The sequence below is a fragment of the Myotis daubentonii genome, chromosome 8 (genome assembly GCF_963259705.1).
Source record: "Myotis daubentonii chromosome 8, mMyoDau2.1, whole genome shotgun sequence".
Classification (NCBI taxonomy): Eukaryota; Metazoa; Chordata; class Mammalia; order Chiroptera; family Vespertilionidae; genus Myotis; species Myotis daubentonii.
In genome coordinates this window covers 93496843-93515677 of record NC_081847.1, presented here as the reverse complement: position 1 = coordinate 93515677, position 18835 = coordinate 93496843, and the positions used below count along the sequence as shown (strand labels likewise).

Genomic DNA, 18835 nt, shown 5'->3' with positions numbered 1-18835 from the left:
AGACCCTTTCTTGCCTTCACTGTTTGTTTTTTATATTCATGATCAGGCTTTAAAAGATACACAAAGGGAATGTAAACAATAACATTTAAGAGGAAAGTTATGCAGGTATTAAGTTGACCAGTTGTCTGAAATGAATGCAAAGATTGGGAAGGAGAAAAGAGACAGGGACTTGGCTGTTTATACACTTGTAGATTAATATCAATTTTTGTCTTCTATTGGGGACTACACTGACTGTTTGGAAACACATATATTTATCTGTTTCCAGACAAAAAATGAAGTTGACAGAAGATGGTGGCGTGGAGCAATGTGTCTTTATCTTGGCCGCTCTCACAGATTGTAGAATAAGGTTGGTGAAGACTTGGGAAGAAAGGTGGGCATAGGCATATTTGGCAAACTACAATTTTCTATGATTATTGGCAATTTCTGGGCATAGGGACCTGGAAGACTGCTCCTATGCAAAGATTTACTGGGTCAATGAAACTCTATCCTATCTCATGATTTTAAGCCCAAAGCCATGTAATAAAAATGTGGAAATTTAAAACTTATTTTTGTATTAGCAAATTTTGACATCCTACTATGTGCAATGGCATCACTTACTTCTGTATACATACTTGGATTTAGAAATAAAATAATTCTTAAAATTCCTCTAAAATAGATTCTTTTTAGTTAAGTAGTTAACACTGTCCTGAAACACATCAACTACATACATGGCTTTAAGAGAGCTGAAATTCATAGGTATTTGAGGAAATAAAGTGGTTGTCAACTATTACAACCTTTATATTTTAAAATTGGTGGTTGTAAGACTTACCTTTTAATAGATAATCATGAAAAAATAAATAACATTATATTTCATTTTTAATAGAATGATAGAATGAAAAGGAAATGATTGGTGTGCAAGTGCAAAAGTCAAATGTATTAATTTATTTTCAATCAACTCAAGGACAATAAACTATTACTTTGAAAACTAACCTGCAATGAGATTTTTTTGTGATTAGAAATCAAAGCAGAAACTAGAGCTGAAGCCAATTAGTCAAAACCTTACCTGATGTGACTTTTTGTTCTCTTCTCTTCTCCACTCTCCCTGAAATGAGAAGTGGCAGGTCAGTTGCAGTGTGAGGCATGAGAAGATGCAATGCAGATAAAAGCCCCGTTGACAGTAATTTCCAGACTCAACCCCTACTTCCGCCGTGTCCAGCTCGCTTCCAGACATGACTGGGCGCAGTCGAATGGGATGGAAAGGGCTCTCCAATCAATTTATGGAAGTAAAAAAGTATGAGTCTGCATTCCATATGCTGTTGGGTTTTTACAAAATCTTGTTGGTAAGAGTCACTTCCCCAATAGTAAATCTACACCTTGCAAACCATAGAACTAACTGTGAGGGAAAACATGTGAATAAAGTAAGACCACGGCCTCTTACAACCTACGTGGGAAGAGAAAGGACAGACAATGCAACAGGAACACGAACTGCGCCCCCAGAGGTACGGATGCTCAACGGTCTGAGAGGACAAAGCAATTCCTTTGAGCCGGGGAGTGGGAAGGGGCGGAGAAAGGGCCACTTGATGAGGACCTGGAGAGACAGGCGTGAATGGGGGAACGTGAACCGGGAAAGGACTGATTCTTGGCAGAGGAAATAGTATGGGCGACGCGGCCACGGCTGCTTGAGGAAGAGTCCCGTTTTGAACCAGCTCCCGGGACTTGGGGACGAGTAGCTTTGCACAGAAAGAGGGCTCTTCTAGAGGCTGGGCAAGAGGCACAGGCTGAGGATGGCAGTGGGACGGAGAAGAGGGAAGGCAGACTTTATGGGGGTTTCCACGATGTGGAGGCCAGGGAGGAGGAAAGGCCGAGATGAATGGTTATCAAGGTGATTTTGGGGGTGATGACGCCATTCAGGGAAAAGGTAAAGTGTGAGGGGAGCATGGGAATGACAAGGTCAGGTCTGGACTTCCTGAGTGTAAAGTGCTATAAGGACATGGAGCTTGGGTGAGAGATGAGAACATGTCCATGTTGAGAAGGTGGCTGAGCTGGGGCGAGGGACGGGAACGTCAAGGCAGGCAGCACAGAAGGCTACGCTGAGGACAGTGGCCAAGGGAACAAAAACGCCACTTTTGATTGTGATTTACGACCATGAGAAGACAGAAGCAGAGATCCATGGAGATCAACAGAATGCATAGTTGTGTACTCCAAGAAAGATTGAGGAAGTATGGGGGGCGGGGTACCAATAGCATCCGAGGCTGCCAAGTTCACGCAGTTGTTGCTAGACCGTGAGAGAGCAGTTTTAGAGGAGACGGAGCAGAGGACACAGGAGAGGATGCGAGCGCCTGAAGGGCAGTGAGGCCCAGGAAATGGCTTCTCGTTCATCAAATTTGACAGCAGCAAATAGTGAGATGGGTCAATGGCTAAATAGGAGCAAAATCACGGTCTCCTCGAGTCTACGGGACCCGCCGGCTTGCTCACAGGCTTAGATAAGAAACGTTGCACCAGGGCAGAGGTGTGCAAACACCACTGCTGAGCCGAGAGCTGGTTCTGTCCTGGGTGAGCCAGGGCCACCCTTCCGGCCCTCACTGCCAACATTTCTCAGGTGGAGCTGGTTACTGAGGGTTTGGGCAACACACGGAAGCTGCGTGCACCCTGGAAGTTTTTCTCCCGGCCCCTCATGTGTTTTAAAATCCTAAAATATACGGTGGAAAATGTACAATCTTGTGCAGCCGCCAACAGTGTAGACTTCATTTCACTGGCATCTTGATAAATGGGACATTCTACTCACTGCAGTGATTTCCAGAGGATGTGTTGGATGCAATTTATTTCAATGATCCAAACAGACGAACGGCAGGAATAGTCCATGTAAAGGTGTCACTCATTACCCAGTGTGATGGGGCACCTCCTCGCGGAAGCTTTTTAAATTGGAAAGCACTGCTTCCGAGTGGACTCTACATTTTTGTCTACTAGAGGCCTCAATCATTTTCATGAATTTTAAATGTTTTCTATTGATTTCAGAGAGAGGAAGGGAGAGGGAGAGAGAGATAGAAACTTCAATGATGAGAGGGAAGCATTGATCAGCTGCCCCCTGCACATCCCCTACTGGGGATTGAGCCTGCAAACCCGGGTACGTGACCTGACCGGGAATTGAACTGTGATCTCCTGGTTCCTGGATCGACACTCAACCACTGCCCGGGCTTCATGAATTTTAAAAAAATGTTAATCAGGTCCTGAATTATAACATTTTCGAAGCAACACATCTCTTTGGAGAGTCAACTTGAATAAGAATGAGTTATAAATCCTGAAAGTGCACAGTGAATGTGTTGGAGATAAATAATATGGGTGGGTGGGGGGTGTCAGACTCCTAGGAGACCCCAGTGGTCCTCCTCTCCCCTCCTCCTGGCATTCTTCCTGCCCCTGTGCAGTGCCCTCCCACACGGATTAGACTGGCTTGTGTAACCGATAGGATCTTGCAGATGATGGAGGGTGACTTCAGGGGCTGGACCTTAAATACCATCGTGGCTCCCATTTGGCTCTCCCGGCTCACTCCCTGTGTCGTGAGGATACTCAGCAGCTCTAGGGAGAGGTTCCTGTGACCGAGGAGGAATGCAGGCCTCCTGCCAGGGGCACCAACGGGACAGGCGCATGAGCGGCCCATGGCCCAGCCTCACCCAAGCCTCCCGGGGCTGCAGCGTCGGCTCCCCTTGGACTGGGAGACCCTGGGAGACCCCGACCCAGAGCCCTACGGTCGGCCACCTCTGAGTTCCCCGCGGAAACCGTGTCAATGGCAAATGTCTATCTTGGTCTCCAGCAGCTGAGTTGGGGATAAATTGTTATGGCAACAGGTGATACTCATTGGGTAACTCTATGATGAGATTTGGGTTAATTTACCCCTCAAACGCAATGCAACTACAATGATGCTCGTTGTGTCAAATCGGTGGGTCTCCCCGACTCTCTCCTCTGTCATGTGGGGTCAGACCTGTTAATCTGGAATGTCGTGAGGATTAGATAATTCCACGTGAAAATAATTCCATAAAGAGTTCTAAGAGCCACAAGAAATGGAGGAAACTCATACCAAATATTGGGGTCCATTGGTTCAGAAAGGGGGCTGCAAGTTATCGCTGATAATGTTTTTTCCCCCCCAGTGAGACCTCAAACAATTCTCTGTGTTACATGAAAGGGCCCTGTAAACTAGAGAGGAAGATAGAAATGTGATTTATGAGTTGTATTATGCTGTTATACATAATGATAGGGATCGACTTAGATTTCTGTTCTCTGTTACATACACTGAACTTCCAATTAGAAAAATAAAAACTAGGTTAATAAAGAAGATATGAAAGTGATGAAGGGACAGAGAGACCCTCTGCTTAGCTGGAGAGGACCCTTAGGTTTCTGCCATCTCCTCACCTTGCTCTGCGTGGTGATGGCATCTCTCTCCTCTCTCATTCGCTCAGGGTTCACCTTCACGGAGAGAGAGGACTTGGAGACCTTGGTCTCTAGCTCTGAGCTCTGTCTAGGTTTAGGTCGAAGGGAAATCCCCACCTGTATCCTCTGCCTACAACACATGTCCTTAACCTACATCATTATCTGCCCCCCCCCCATCTTCCCATCTTTAGAGCGACCCTCCTGTCTGCTCAGGCCCCCAGTCACGCACCCTGAGAGCCATCAGCTCCCCTCCCTCAGCCTGCACAGCTACTCTGACCTCACACCCGTCCCTTCTCTCTCTGCAGGGCCTCATGGATCTGTGGCCTCCTGCCTCACTGCCAGGGTCCCAGGTCAGGAACTTGAATTTCTCCCGGGGGCTCCTTTCCACAGGCTCCTCACTGGTTTCATTGGCTGTAGGGATGGTGTTCCCACCTTCCCTGAGCTCTGCTACAGAGAAACCCCACGTTCTCTAATAAAATAAAACATGTGACTGGGAAATGTGGCCACGACTTATCTTCCTCCTGTTGCCATCACTCAGGCACCACACAGCACAGCCCCAGACATCAGGCTTCCTGGACTGTCCCGCCATGTGGTTCCTGCCCATCGAAAGCCGACTCATCCTTCAGAGCTGAGCTCAGACGCTTTGCTGTGCCACCTCCCTACCTCCCACGCCTGGCAAACGTCCCCCCTCTGCGCCCCCACAGCCCCCCCCTCTGCCTTTGTCTTGGCACCAACTCCAGTGTTTGCTTCATAACGAGATGCAGGCCTGCTCTCCCAACTCGACTGCTGCCTCCTTAGGGGCAAGGGCTGTATCTGCGCCCCTCCGTCTCCGATGCCTCCTGGGGCCTGGGACACAGCTGCCTGGGCTGGAGGACAGAGTTCTGTCATGTCCCAGCCCTCCTCACGGCGCCGGAGAACAGGACGTAAACCTCAGTCCTGCTGCCACTGAGCAGGCACAACCAAAGCAGAGCTTTCTCCAGGTGCCTGCATTGCCAACGGTAACCTGGGGAGCTTCCTGCCGGAGAAGTGGGCGCCGGCATCACCGAGGCGCTCAGTAATGCATGTGCATTTGCCCTGCTGGCGTTTCATTTCAGCGGAGACCCTGCCTTAAACAGGAAACATTAAAGAACAGTTTGCAATCCACTTCTGTTCAAGCCTGGATGCAGCACTCAACCTGCGAGACTAAAAATGGACCACAATCTCATGAAAGTGGAATCCGCAGGGAAAAACGTCCCTTTGGAGGGAATGTCTCCAAGTGAACATTAACATCCCACAGCTCACGACCATTTATTGGTACAAGCGGAGCCTTGCTGTTTTAAAAGCTGTTTTAGACTTGAGGTGGTTGCTATTGTTCCCTGGAGAAACGTTAGGTTTATATCAATTTCTAGTGCATTTCAGTGCTTCAGTATGAGCAGTCCCTTCATCACAGAGAGGATTTCTGATCTTTTACTCCTGACCTTTTAAAACCACAGGCACACAGATGGCGATCTGATATAGCTTAGCAGTAATGAGGAGCACAACTCAGTATCTTAAGTAACTCCTAATAAAAAGGAAATTATATATATACATATATATATATATATATATATATATATATATATATACACACACACACACACACACACATACACACACACACATAGTATATATATCTCCCATGTTCAAAGGCTGCTAAATCACGTTGTTTACCCACATCTTCAGAAAAAAAAATCACTTCTACTGTCATGGTAAACAACCTGCTTCCCTATTTATAATGGTCTGGCCCTCTAGCAACTTCAGCGCGAAATTATAGTTAATTTGCCTACAAATGTCAGGTGGTCATAATAATCTGGCCACTCACTGTATATGTACATGTACTAGTATACATAGTGTGTATACACGTGTGTGTCCATGTGGATATGCATATATATATATATATATATATATATATACACACACACACACATATATATATATACACACACACACACATACATCTGCATTACATAAATGCATATGTGACATATGTATATATACTGCATTTTATACTCAGATACAGTCGTGTCTAAAATATACTCTCCCTCCACCTCCTCCATCTTGGCATCATCCAGGACGTCACGGACCCCTAGCAAGCGCCGCTCCAGCACTCCCAGCTCCTCAGCAGCCGATTCTGTGTCTGCGTTCACTCACAGGCATTGTGTTCGGCCTGCTCTGAGAGGTAGTATTAATCACCTCCGTTGCTAGGATACCCGAGAATGTTCATTTATGTCCGATGTTTCTTTGGAAAAATGCACTATAAAAAGGCCTAGAATCATGACAAGGAAAATTACTGTGCACATGCTACTTATTTTAAAAAAGGCCATGGCGTGTGTGTGTGTGTGTGTGTGTGTGTGTGTGTCATGACTACCAGATAATAGAATGCTAACTCCCATGAATTTTTTAACGTTTTTGTTTCAACTAGATCTGAATGGAAAAATGCTGGCAATATATTTGGACAATGAGGATCTGTAGTACTTCTACTAGGTGTACCAGTTACTAATGTGGATTTTTTCCAATAGATGGAATTACACATACGTTGATATATATGCAATTTGATGTGTATGCTCTTTTGTTGTATTGACAGCAAGCTTCAAAACTTTTTATGTCAAATTTTCTGAAGGTGTTAACATCATAGATATTTTTTATGCTTAATTTTATGCTTAAAAATGTCCAATTTCATGCCAAAAATGGAGCATTTGTGTGAAGTTTTAATTCATTACTTTATTTTGAAGAAAAGTGCTGCTGAAAGTTATCATATACGTTGGGAAGCTTATGGTGAACATGCTCCATCTCAAGATACTTGTGAACGCTGGTTTAAATGTTTTAAAAGTGACGATTTTGATGTGAAAGACAAAGAACATCCACGTCAACCAAAAAAGTTTGAAGACCAACAGTTACAAGCATCATTGGATGAAGATGCGTATCAAACTCAAAAACAACTTGCAGGAAGAGTATATGCTTCGGGGTCAACTAGGAGAAGCAGGAGGAGGTAAGGTGTTAATTCTGTTTCCTTGCAGAGGAAGGGACGCGAAGATGTGTTACTTCAGATGCCTGTTACTGACAGAGTCATGGGTTGCAGTGCTGGTTGACCTGCAGAGCCAACCTCAAACCCAGGCCACCCTTCTGGCTATGTGTGGCTATTCTAATGCAAGACTTATGAGAAAGGCAGTTTTCGGAATGTGAATTTGAGGAAAATGTGCCTTTATCCATATCTTAAAAAATCATTGCTGTGTTGGGTAAACACAAAGATCCCTGCTTATCAACTGTAATGAGGGCATGTGAATACACTAGAGGCCTGGTGCATGAAATTTGTGCACGGGTAGGGTCCCTAGGCCTGGCCAGCTATCAGGGCCAATCAGGTTCCCCCACCTCCTCCTTCCCTTGCCACCTGTGTACCACCGTGTGGTCCCCCCCCCCCACCTCCCCGCTTTCCGCCTCCTCTTCCCTCACTCCGTCAGCGCCCCACAGCTGCTGCTGGTTGCCTGCCATGTTCTGTGCCACCACCTGGTGGTCAGCACACATCATAGCATGTGATCGAACTCCCAAGGGGACACTTTGCATATTAGCCTTTTATATATATAGATAATATCCACCTCAATGCAAGGTTATCTCAGTCAATCTCTTCCCACAGGAGACAGCTTGACCTCATGAAAGGAACATGGACTTGATCTAGTGAAAGGAGCTGGGCTGACTTCCCATCTTAACTAAGATACCTAAGAGCTACGCAACACGGGGACAGAGCACAGTGTTTATCTTCTCACTACGTGTTCCTTTTGGCTCTCTGCTGTTTTCTCGGTATCTCCCATGTGCGCGGCTGTGTATGTATACACACGCTGCCCTCCTGCAAGTGTAGAGAAACTCCACCTGCCTTCTGGCATTTCTGTTTGGTCAGCAGATGTGTTGTTGGGCTGTTTAGGCAGAGAGAGCCATCCAAGCATGCTGCCTGCTGTGAGCCCCCCACGATGCGGCCTGAAATCCAGAGACCGGCCCTTCAGAAACGTATCGATGTGGAGAGATCTGGGCCTCCCAGGTCGGCCATCTGCCTTGGCAGGGCCGACCCTCCATCTGCTGTCCAGCCTGGGGCTCTGCCATCCACCAGAGCGCAGAGAGCCTGAGAAGAACTGAATGCCCAGAGATTTTCCCTGGGCTGACCCTCTGCAAAAAGACAGTAAAATCAGCAAGAGACACAATAGCTTCCTGTCCTGGAAATTCTCAAGTAGAGAGTTTCTCCCCATGTAGAGCCACCCGACAAGCTCACAATTAACGTGACAAGCACCCGCTCCTCGCCGACTCCCACACTGGCCTGCGGGTGAAACCTCAGTGGGAGCTCTTCGATGTTCAGACCCTCCTGAGGCCGTCGCGGGTTGGCAGAGAGGTTTCTTGGAAGACCTGTGAGGCGGAAGCCAGATTGGCCAAAACAACAACAACAAAACCCCCACAAACAGTAGCAGCAGCAACAACAAAACCCCCACAAACAGCAGCAGCAGCAACAACAAAAACCCCACAAACAGCAGCAGCAGCAACAACAAAAACCCCACAAACAGCAGCAGCAGCAACAACAAGTGCCCGCCAGGTCTTAGATGTTTCTGCAAATGGGAATGCTGTGCTTCAGCTACTGACCAAAGTAAGGCTGTGTGTGTTTATTTGTACTTTCCTTTGATTAAGAACCTTTCTAGTAAGTTAGATGTGAATAATTACTTCCAAGTGATATAATATTCTAAACTCCTTTGGAATATTCATTATATATATTTAAAACAGGAATACGCTATTTGATAAAATACAGGGTATTTTCATAATACCTTCACTCACTTGTTAAGAAGTGGGGTCCCATTCCCTTCCCGTTGAATTTGTCCAGGCCCCAGTACATTCCTTAACTTCCAGAATATGTTAGAGAAGCCAGTTTTTAGGAGCCTTTAGAATCACACCGTTTCCACTTCCTGGGTCTTTTAAGACTTGCTCGGAGAGAAGCCAGCCACAATGTAAGAAGTCAGACTATGCTGAGACCGCCATGCTGCGAGGAAGCTCAAGCAGGCCACACACGGAGGCCACATAGAGAGGCCACGTAGAGAGCTGCCTTCGCCTTCCATGACCAGCAACCAGCTGTTCCAGCCGCACCCTCACCCCCCCCCCCCACCGCAGCGTGCATGAGACAAACTGCCCAGCAGGACCCTGTCCAGTCCCCAACCCACACACTGCAAGAAGGAGAAATGATTGTTCATCCTGTGAAGTCTGCACACGTTGTTACCCAGCAAGAGAGAGAGTAGAGACAACTCCTTTCTGTTGCCATAGTGAGACTATTTATTGATATGAATATCTTTCAACATATACTAATATATATTAGCATTTCCCCCTTAAATCAGGGCTCATCTAGATCCCTCCTTCCCTGAGAGGGTTTGTTCAGCTATAGCTACACACATGTACTGTTAGCCAGCATTTTAGCACCTAAACCTACTCCTTTTCATAAAAAGGAATGAGCCCTGTTATGATGAGGAGTGTGGCAATGGGTGTGTAGTGGCCCATAGGTTAATATGCATTTTGGTTTTATGGAAGTATCGCAATATTCCCCTACGTCCAGGTTACCAATCAAGAGTGAAGTGGAGACTTGCCAGTTATTTAGCGACTTAGAATTTAGCAACTTTAAATGGGGCACCCATTTAAAACAACGTTTTTTTGTTTGTTTGCTTTTTTTTAAAAAATATATTTTATTGATTTTCCACAGAGAGGAAGGGAGAGGAATAGAGAGTTAGAAACATCGATGAGAGAGAAACATCGACCAGCCGCCTCCTGCACACCTCCTACTGGGGATGTGCCCGCAACCGAGATACGTGCCCTTGACCGGAATCGAACCTGGGACCTTTCAGTCCGCAGGCAGACGCTCTATCCACTGAGCCACACCGGTTTGGCTAAAACAACGTTTAAATATTCAACCAGGCTCTTCTAAAACGTTATCATCTATGGCTAGAATTATATGGAAACCCCCTGAATGGAAACAGTGAAAAGATTCAACAGCAATTTCTGCTAAATAACTTACAATTATCTTCTTTTCCCTAAAGAGGTTTACGTTGAAAGGATAAATGAGTAGAATCCATATTGAATTAACAGCTTCACTGTTACCTGGGGTTAATTTCCTATAGGAGGGCAACAGGGGGCAACGTTCCATTAAAAAAGGTACTGACATGAGTCCCATCAGAACCCATGCTTGTGCAGTCAGAGTGTGTTCACTTTAAATAGCAGATTATCCGAGACACGGGCACACAGTCCTGTCCGGCTTTTCATCTGGAGAAAAGGACCACGATTCCTGGCTCTCTCCCCCACGCTCGTAATCATCAGCTCATTTGCTTGTGGAGAAAGCTGGTGGAGGCCAGGGGTGAGATTGATTTTACCCTTTCTGATGTCAGCACAGTTTTCTTTCATTCAGGCCCCATGTTTCCCCTTCTTCATCTTTAAAAAATCCTCATCCCACTCGTCTTTTGCTTCACATTGATCCGCGTCAAAGGGTTGGGCCTTAGACATTCAGGGAAGCTCATACTTCAGGGACCGAAAGAAAAACAGGAGGAAAGTGTGCTTAGATCAGTGGGTACTGATTTACTGTTTTCATACGTTGTAATCTTATAAAGCCATCCTCCACAGCCCTGGCTGGCGACCTAAGTCTACCAGAACAGTTGTTAATTATCTAGTACATTCTATGTGCAGGAGAGACTCACCCTGTGACGTGATGGGCAGAAAGCAACGCGTTTTACGTCTGAAACTCTACCGTGAAGAGTGCAGGAGGAGCTCACAGTCAAGGGAAGAGCTGGAAGAAGAGTCTGTAGACTCTTCAATGGATGTGGCCTCCTGCAGGGACCAGCCGGGGGCCATTATCTAATAATAGAGACAGAGTAGGAGACACCCCGGGAGGGCAGGGAAGGAAATATCCTCTGGACACAGAAAGCGAGAGGCTATTTCCTGGGAGAATCTTTTATTGGTGCTCAGTGTGAGGCACGGATTTCAGAAAAAGCAAGCCAGGTGCTGACGCAATGCAGAGGGTCCTCATTCTGACCCAGCCCACCGGAAAGACGGGGCGGGAGGGGAACCTGAGAACAGTCTCCCCACTGACTTTGGCTACTGGCAGCTGAGATTTGCACAAGACAAAGGCCCTGCCATTCCCAGGGGAGGGGGCAACTCTCTAGCTGTATTGACTATGCAGACATAGCAGGGGGTGGGGGGTGGGGGGGTGGGCCTTCACAGTATCACATTCCGTCTTTCCCAGGTGGCCCTGGAAGGAGGAGACACCAATCCCACATGTGTGCACTCCACAGCTACTCCCGGGGACACCAGAGAGACTTCTCCCAGAACCCCGGGCATCTGAGACACACTCCATGTACAGAGATGCCTCTGTGGTGACTGCCAAATATGATGCAAAAAACTCAAGCCTGAGCATTAATAGGAAGGCTGAGGGCAGTTCTTGAGAAGTTGGTGCGAAATATCGGGAAAGGGCTAACAGCTAGACCAGTCATTTCGCAGGGTGAAGAGAATGTTGTAGAACCTGGACCCCGCACTCGGAATAGCGAGGCCTCCCAGGGAAACGATGCGGGTTGTGAGCTCTGCCTTCATCCTCGCGGAGGCGGAGGCAGTGTGACGGGGGAGGTTGCTGTCTGTGCCCCAGCACTGCCCACCCACCCCGATGCCTGGGGTGCCCACCCAGCTGGGCCCCTGCGACAGAGCGGCAGCACCCTTCCAGCACCGTGGGAGCTTACACAAGACGGACAAGGCCAGTGCCAACTCAAGACGGGTCAAACCTCGATTTTGTTCTTGCATCCAACGGATGATGCCACGGGCGGGTGAGCTATTCATCTAAAGACATGCGGTTGGTGCGTGTTTTTATTTTGCCATTTCAGAGCCATCCGACACAAGTGCAGGCGACACCGTAACATGTGGAGAAGTGCGGCCTGTAGAGGCTCCTCCTGTTAAACTGCTCATGCCTCCGGTCACGCACTCCCATTCTCCGGCTGGTTCCCCGGGACTCCCGCCGAACCCCGTACTCACCAGGACCCTGCGTGGGGTGAGGTGCACTCAGGGCACACGCTTCGCCCTACAGTGCACACACGACATGAAATAAATTGCCAGCAGCTCGGGGCAGGAGGGGAAGAGGCCGGGCCTGCGGGGCTGGTTGTCACCTCAACCCCTCCAGACACCGGTGCCACCTCCTTCGCAGGCGGGGGAATAGCGCCCACCCACTGGCAAGACGTTTCGGTTTGGCACCTCCAATGAGCGTGGATGCATGCACTTCAGGGGAGAGAGAAAGGCGTGCCACCCAGAGCTTTTCTTCCTGTTTAAGTGACCGAAGACTCTTCAGTAAACATCCGACTATTTCGCCTTTAAGGTTGGATGATGTCACAGTTCTATTTTGCAATGAGCCCCCCAAATTAAGCAGCCAGGCCTGACTCCGCTGCAGGGATGTGCTCTGGGTCTGTCCAGCCCGAAGCATAACTGTGATGATGCTTCCAAGCTTGAGGGACGTGAGCAGCTCTCTATCCGACCAGGTCAACAGCAACTCCTTCGCCTGTCCCACAAGACTTTCCAAGATGTGGTTCCAATCCATGACTCCACATGACCATTCATTCCTCCATCCATGCGTTTTGTTTGATGAGATATACTTCCCGAGAGGAACCATATGTCCTATTGTCCGCTAGGTGCCCCAGTAACGGTAAAGAAGAGAGGTATGACCGTGCTGACTAGCCCTCCGTGAAGGTAACTTGCCATTTTCCAGACATCCCTCGCTTTCTGGAGTCGTGGCTTTCGCCAGCTCTGTTGGTCCTGCTCGCCTCAGGGCATTCTTAGGCTGCTTCGCTCCATCTCTGGAAACGAGATCTCCAAGGCTTTCCTCCGCTCCTGGGAACGTCCGACCAATGGAAACACTAATGAAGGTTTGTTTGGAGGACAAAGGGGGAGAGGAGCCAGACTCTACGCCACTGTCCACCCCCCACCACCCTGCAGGGTCCAGTGACCACATCCAGGGTCCCGTGTCCAGGTGCCAGCCCTGTCCTCCCCGGTCCCAGCTCCTGCTGGGCAGCATCCACAGGCCGGCCCTGGCTTCTGAGCTCAGGAACACTACTGTCCTCCCAGCCTTGGGGGTGGCACTAGCCTCCTGCTCTTGCTAAGCTTGGGGTGCCCCTCACCCACTGCCAGGCTCCTCAGCTGCTTGAGCACCTGTGTAATTAGAGAAGTTTCTCTTTTTCTGATTGGATCCCGTTCTTTTCTTGTGACATTATGCCTCCTCTACCTGGCCTTCCATGATTGGAATATGTCAGAATTATGTACGCCAATATTTTCTTCACCGTCAGGGCACAGGCCCGAGACACCATTTATAGTTCTCTTGCAATTCTCGAAATAATCGCGCTTATTTGGTAACTGCTTATGTCAGTGATCGGCAAACTGAGGCTCGCGGGCCACATGCGGCTCTTTGGCCCCTTGAGTGTGGCTCTTCCACAAAATACCATGTGCGGGCGCGCATGTAGAGTGCGACTGAAACTTCTGGCCCATGCACAGAAGTTGGTATTTTGTGGAAGAGCCACACTCAAGGGGCCAAAGAGCTGCATGTGGCTCGCGAGCCACAGTTTGCCGACCACTGGCTTCTGTGGGTGTGAACACTGTCCTTGAGCAGAGAGGTACACTTAGGCGTGAATGAGCAATCACACCCGCAGTGCGAGATTTATCCGAAGACAAGGCCTTCCTCCTGCTCCCTGCTCAATAAATGCGTTGCGGATGCCTCTGATTATAGCAGTGGATATTACTCTATTTTTCAAATTCAAAAATGTTATTTTATTTTTTGTAGAAATCACTATTTTCATTGAAATATTTCACTTCTCTCATGAATACACTGTTGAGAAATTAATGGCCAGGACAGATTGGGCTGTGTTCTATTCAGATAAAAGGTGACACCATGGCTTGAAGACACAGCAATAATAGACAGGAATTAATATAATAATACAGGTCCTTGGAGAGGGGATCCATATTTTCCTGATAAAAAGATGATCAATTATAGATATCTTCACAGCTAAGTCTAAATAATCACTCCACTTGCCTTTCTTCCCAGCAGACATATATCTATGCCTTTTATTGTCAACTAGAGGCCCTATGCATGAAGATTTGTGTAAGAGGAGGCCTTCCTTCCCCCAGCTGCCGGCACCGGACTCCCTCAGGCACCCAGGACCCAGGCTGGCTTCCCTCCAGCCGCCCACAGGCACCTGGGACACGGCTGGCTTCCCTCCGCCCCGGCTTCGTCAGGAAGGACATCCAGAATGATGTCCCGACGACGTCCGGTCTAATTAGCATATTACCCTTTCATTATTATAGATGATTTCTGCATATTTACAGCTTCTTCTATATGGAGATGACACTCCTCCTGCTCACCATTGAGAGGAAGTGTAGCTGTGAGAATAAACCTCAGCTCAGCAGTTCCTTCACTTGCAGCGAGGACTGTTCTCGGATTGGGCTGCAGCTGGGCGTCTGCGGGCCGGCTGTTTACCGCCAGCTCCTGGCTATAGCTAGCATGTGAAGTCTGTGTTCAGGAAAAGCCCTCCCATCCTGGACTGCGAGGTGCCTGCCGCCTTCCGGGCGACGCTCTGCTGCTGGACGCCGGCAGGGGCGCGTCCTCCCAGCCTTCCCTCCGGCCTGTTGGCGGCTCCCTCACCCCGGGCAGCGTACGGCCAGGCCTGTCATGGCACTTCCCGGGTCTGCCTCCTCGGGGGAGATATGATGCGCACTGGAGGCTGGCGCTCCACACGCCCACGGCTGCTTCTTAGCAACTCCAGGGCGCTACTCACCGCAGCTGCTGGAGTGCCACCGGTTCGAGAGGGAGCGCGCGGGACAGAGGGAGCTGCGGCCTGTGCCCCCCGTGTGGCCTGCGAGAGGATGCAGCCTGACCCGCTTCCTCCCAGACAGGCTGCTGCTTGGCCGGATGGTCAGCCTCACTTGAACCCCAACCCCGAGTGATGAGATTCAGGGTCAGGTAGCCCATCCCAGTGAGAGGGACAGCCCCTCTCTGACCCCCAGGCTCTGTGCGGCATGGCAGGGGTTCTCGGAGAGGCTCAGCCCCCCTCTGTCTGGGTTCTGGAAACTCCAAGGGAGGGCCCACGGGCATTGTCATCCCCAGGAACGCATCAGCCTGCAGACTCTCAGGCCGCTCCAGGAGCTACCGAATCAGCGGGGTTCTAGCGGGGTTCGGTCATCGGTGCGCACACTGACATGGAGGAGCCGGCCCAGTCACCGGGGCCCTGCTCAGGGAGAAGGAGGGCCATGGCACCGCACCTCTGTGCTCGCCGTGGCTCTCCAGGGGATGAGGCCGCTGATCCGCACGGGCTGCCTCGCAGCAGGGCCCACACAGGGTCTGAGGGACAGGTCTGGCCATCTGGAGGGCCTGAGGATGATGTCACTGCGGCTTTAATAAGTGAGGCTGGGGAGGAGCCTGCAACTGAGGTACGTGCCCTTGACAGGAATCGAACCTGGGACCCTTCAGTCTGCAGGCCGATCCTCTATCCACTGAACCACACCAGCCAGGGCTATTTAGTACATCTTTACACAGTACTCGACTTGCTTTTTGTAACTAAATATACTTTTTCCTGTACACAGAGCAGTCCATCATACTTTCTCTTGGGTTCACGCTGATGAAATCATCTTTTCTTGTTTTTTTCTAAACGCGGCTGTACCCACAACTCCAGGAGGAGGTCCAGGTAGAACTCGTCTCTGATAAGCCTGCATTGGGCTGTAACTGGGACACAGAATGACTGGTCTCCGTGAAGGTGGCATGTCTGGCGACAAAGCTAAGAATAGAGCACAGGGATTCACATGTTCTCCTCGCACTTTGGGACGTGGCGCATGGCTGTTTACCATCCACGGCAAACGTGTGAAAGCTTAAGAGACAAACATCCTCAACTTGTGAAGCACAGAAGCAACTTCCTCCCAAGAGACGAGTTATTTTGAAAACTGTGAGTTAGTTTTCACATGAAGGCTCTTTTCTCAAATTTATCATATTTTCTTCTTTATTATTTACCCCAAATATCAGAGTCCACATGTACCCTCTCTATTCAGTAACCGATGGAGTCCTTAATGACGGGTATGCATTTCTAAACAAAGACAAAGCTATAAAAATGATTTCAAGTTCATGAGAGGGACTGATCACAGATTAGCATATAGAAGACAGCCGGGGAGCAAAAGGTTGTGTGTGTGCCTTTAGAGTGGAATGCAATGGATTCTACTCCGGACATCCTTTATCTGTCGGACGAACTGTGACCTTCTCTGGAAGGCAAGGGCCACGGAAGAGTCCCACCCGCCCGACTGGCACCCCGAGCCTGGGCACTGGCCGTGCCATCAGCCTGTCTCGGCCACGGTGGTTTGTGCCCTGAGGGTGGTGTTCCACTCGGACGAACCAGAGACAGGGGTTTGCTCCTGGCTTGCGTGGCAACAGTTAAACACTGTTTTTAATATATTGCTGAGGTTGGAGGAGAGCACATCAAAATAGAAGATTTAATGTGTAGTGAGACATTCATAATACGAGAGAAATAAAATATGCTAATATATAATTTGTCTATAATTATACAACTATATTATATGGAACACTATATAACATCTTTTTAGATATACATCTTATATACTTATATAATTATCTATATATATATATATATATATAAAAGGCTAATATGCAAAGTGTCCCCTCGGGAGTTTGACAGGGAGTTCGATCGCTTGCTATGACATGTGCTGACCACTGGCAGTCATAAGGCCCCAATCAGCCCTGATTGCCTGCCAGGCCTAGGGACCCTACCTGTGCATAAATTTCATGCACCAGGCCTCTAGTATAACTATAATATATGTAATACCATGTAATATCTTAACACTGTAATATCTATAGCTATACATCTTATGTATTTATATATAGCACAGCAATATGTAAGATTTAACAACTACAACATAGTCATCAAATAGGAGTCATAAAACGAGGCTTTAAAGGAAATGCTCTCCACCATGGTTTTCTACTTTTGTTTTAATGTTTAAAAGCCAGGAAGTATCGGCTGTAGATCATGGACAGTAAAAATCAAGTGCCTCCCAACTGCTGCAGAAACTGCCTCTTTTACCAGTAGTTTTCAGCTCTTCTGAGGGTGTGTTTGTTTGTCTTTATTTTTGTTTTTTTCTGATACATCTCATTGGTTGCAGGAGCTCCACTGGCGACTCATGTTTGCCGCACTCAGTTTACAAACTTGTCCAACTGGAGAGCCAACATACTACATTTCCAGGGCTTTACACAGTGACACACACACACACACACAGACACACACACACAGACACACACACACACAGACACTCACACACACACACACACACTCTCACATACAGACACACACACACACACACACACACACATTCTTATTCTCTAAAGGACACCGAAGAAGGAAGGATAAAACAATCGCGAGGCTGCCAAGGGGTTTTATCTAAAAGTATCATCCACTCTCACTCAGCCTCTGTTTCAATGTTAAGAAAGTACATTCTGCCTGACTCCAAATAGTCTGACATTCCTACAAACCCACCTCACTTGCCCTTTTTTAGGTAAAATTCACAGAAACATAGATTGCCGGGCCATGATAACATGTAAAATTAGACCAGACCCGGAGTGCTTTTTTGTGTGTAACAAAACTTAAAATTCTCACGTACTAGGCATCAGTTACTAACAATGAAGTCTCTCTTCCACATACACATTCCCACATGTGCAAAACGTCTGTGTCTCTTATTAAAGATGAAAACTACTCGCTCCTCTCAAATGTACAGTGTGAGAATGACCAAAGTTAATTGCAAAACGCCTAAATATTTAAAGGTCTGGCATACTTAGGGATTCCTTATGGTACCTGAAGTATCGTCATGAATGCCGGAATCCAAGGAGCACACTGTTAAACTTCTTGAGATCAAACAATGTTAACACGTGTGTGAACTCCATGCCCTGGACTCGGGTCCTGTAAAGACGTGAAATCTACACGGCTGAAACTGGAGCCACGTGGGGCTGTCGCGCCATGTAACACAATTTACCGTGTCACTGCCCCGTACCATGTCCTCAGCTCCCTTATCTGCCAGTAAATGTGAAATTTCAAGACCAAAGACTCTATTTGAAAAGGATTAGATTCCCGAGAGTTTAGTTAAAGGACATAATTAGAAAATTTGGGCTCTTTCTGATATGGCCATTCTAGAAGCAGTAGCAGTAATTGTCTCACTTAATTTAATTTAAAGGACCAACTTTTAAAATTTTTAATATATTTTTTTTATTGCTATCAGAGAGAGGAAGGGAGAGGGAGAGAGAGATAGAAACATCAATGATGAGAGGGAATCACTGATCGGCTCCCTCCTGCATGTCCCCTACTGGGGATCGAGCCCACAACCAGGGCATGTGCCCTTG

General features: G+C 48.0%; 1 protein-coding gene across 2 annotated transcripts in view; it reads right to left on the bottom strand.

The window, feature by feature from the left end:
• CHST9 (carbohydrate sulfotransferase 9) overlaps nucleotides 1–18835 on the bottom strand; it is a 135126-nt gene that overhangs the window by 77753 nt on the left and 38538 nt on the right. For both annotated transcript variants that reach the window (XM_059707434.1, XM_059707435.1), the window contains exon 2: nucleotides 1043–1081. In XM_059707434.1, the coding sequence (XP_059563417.1) occupies nucleotides 1043–1081 (39 nt within the window). The remainder of the gene's footprint in view (nucleotides 1–1042; nucleotides 1082–18835) is intronic.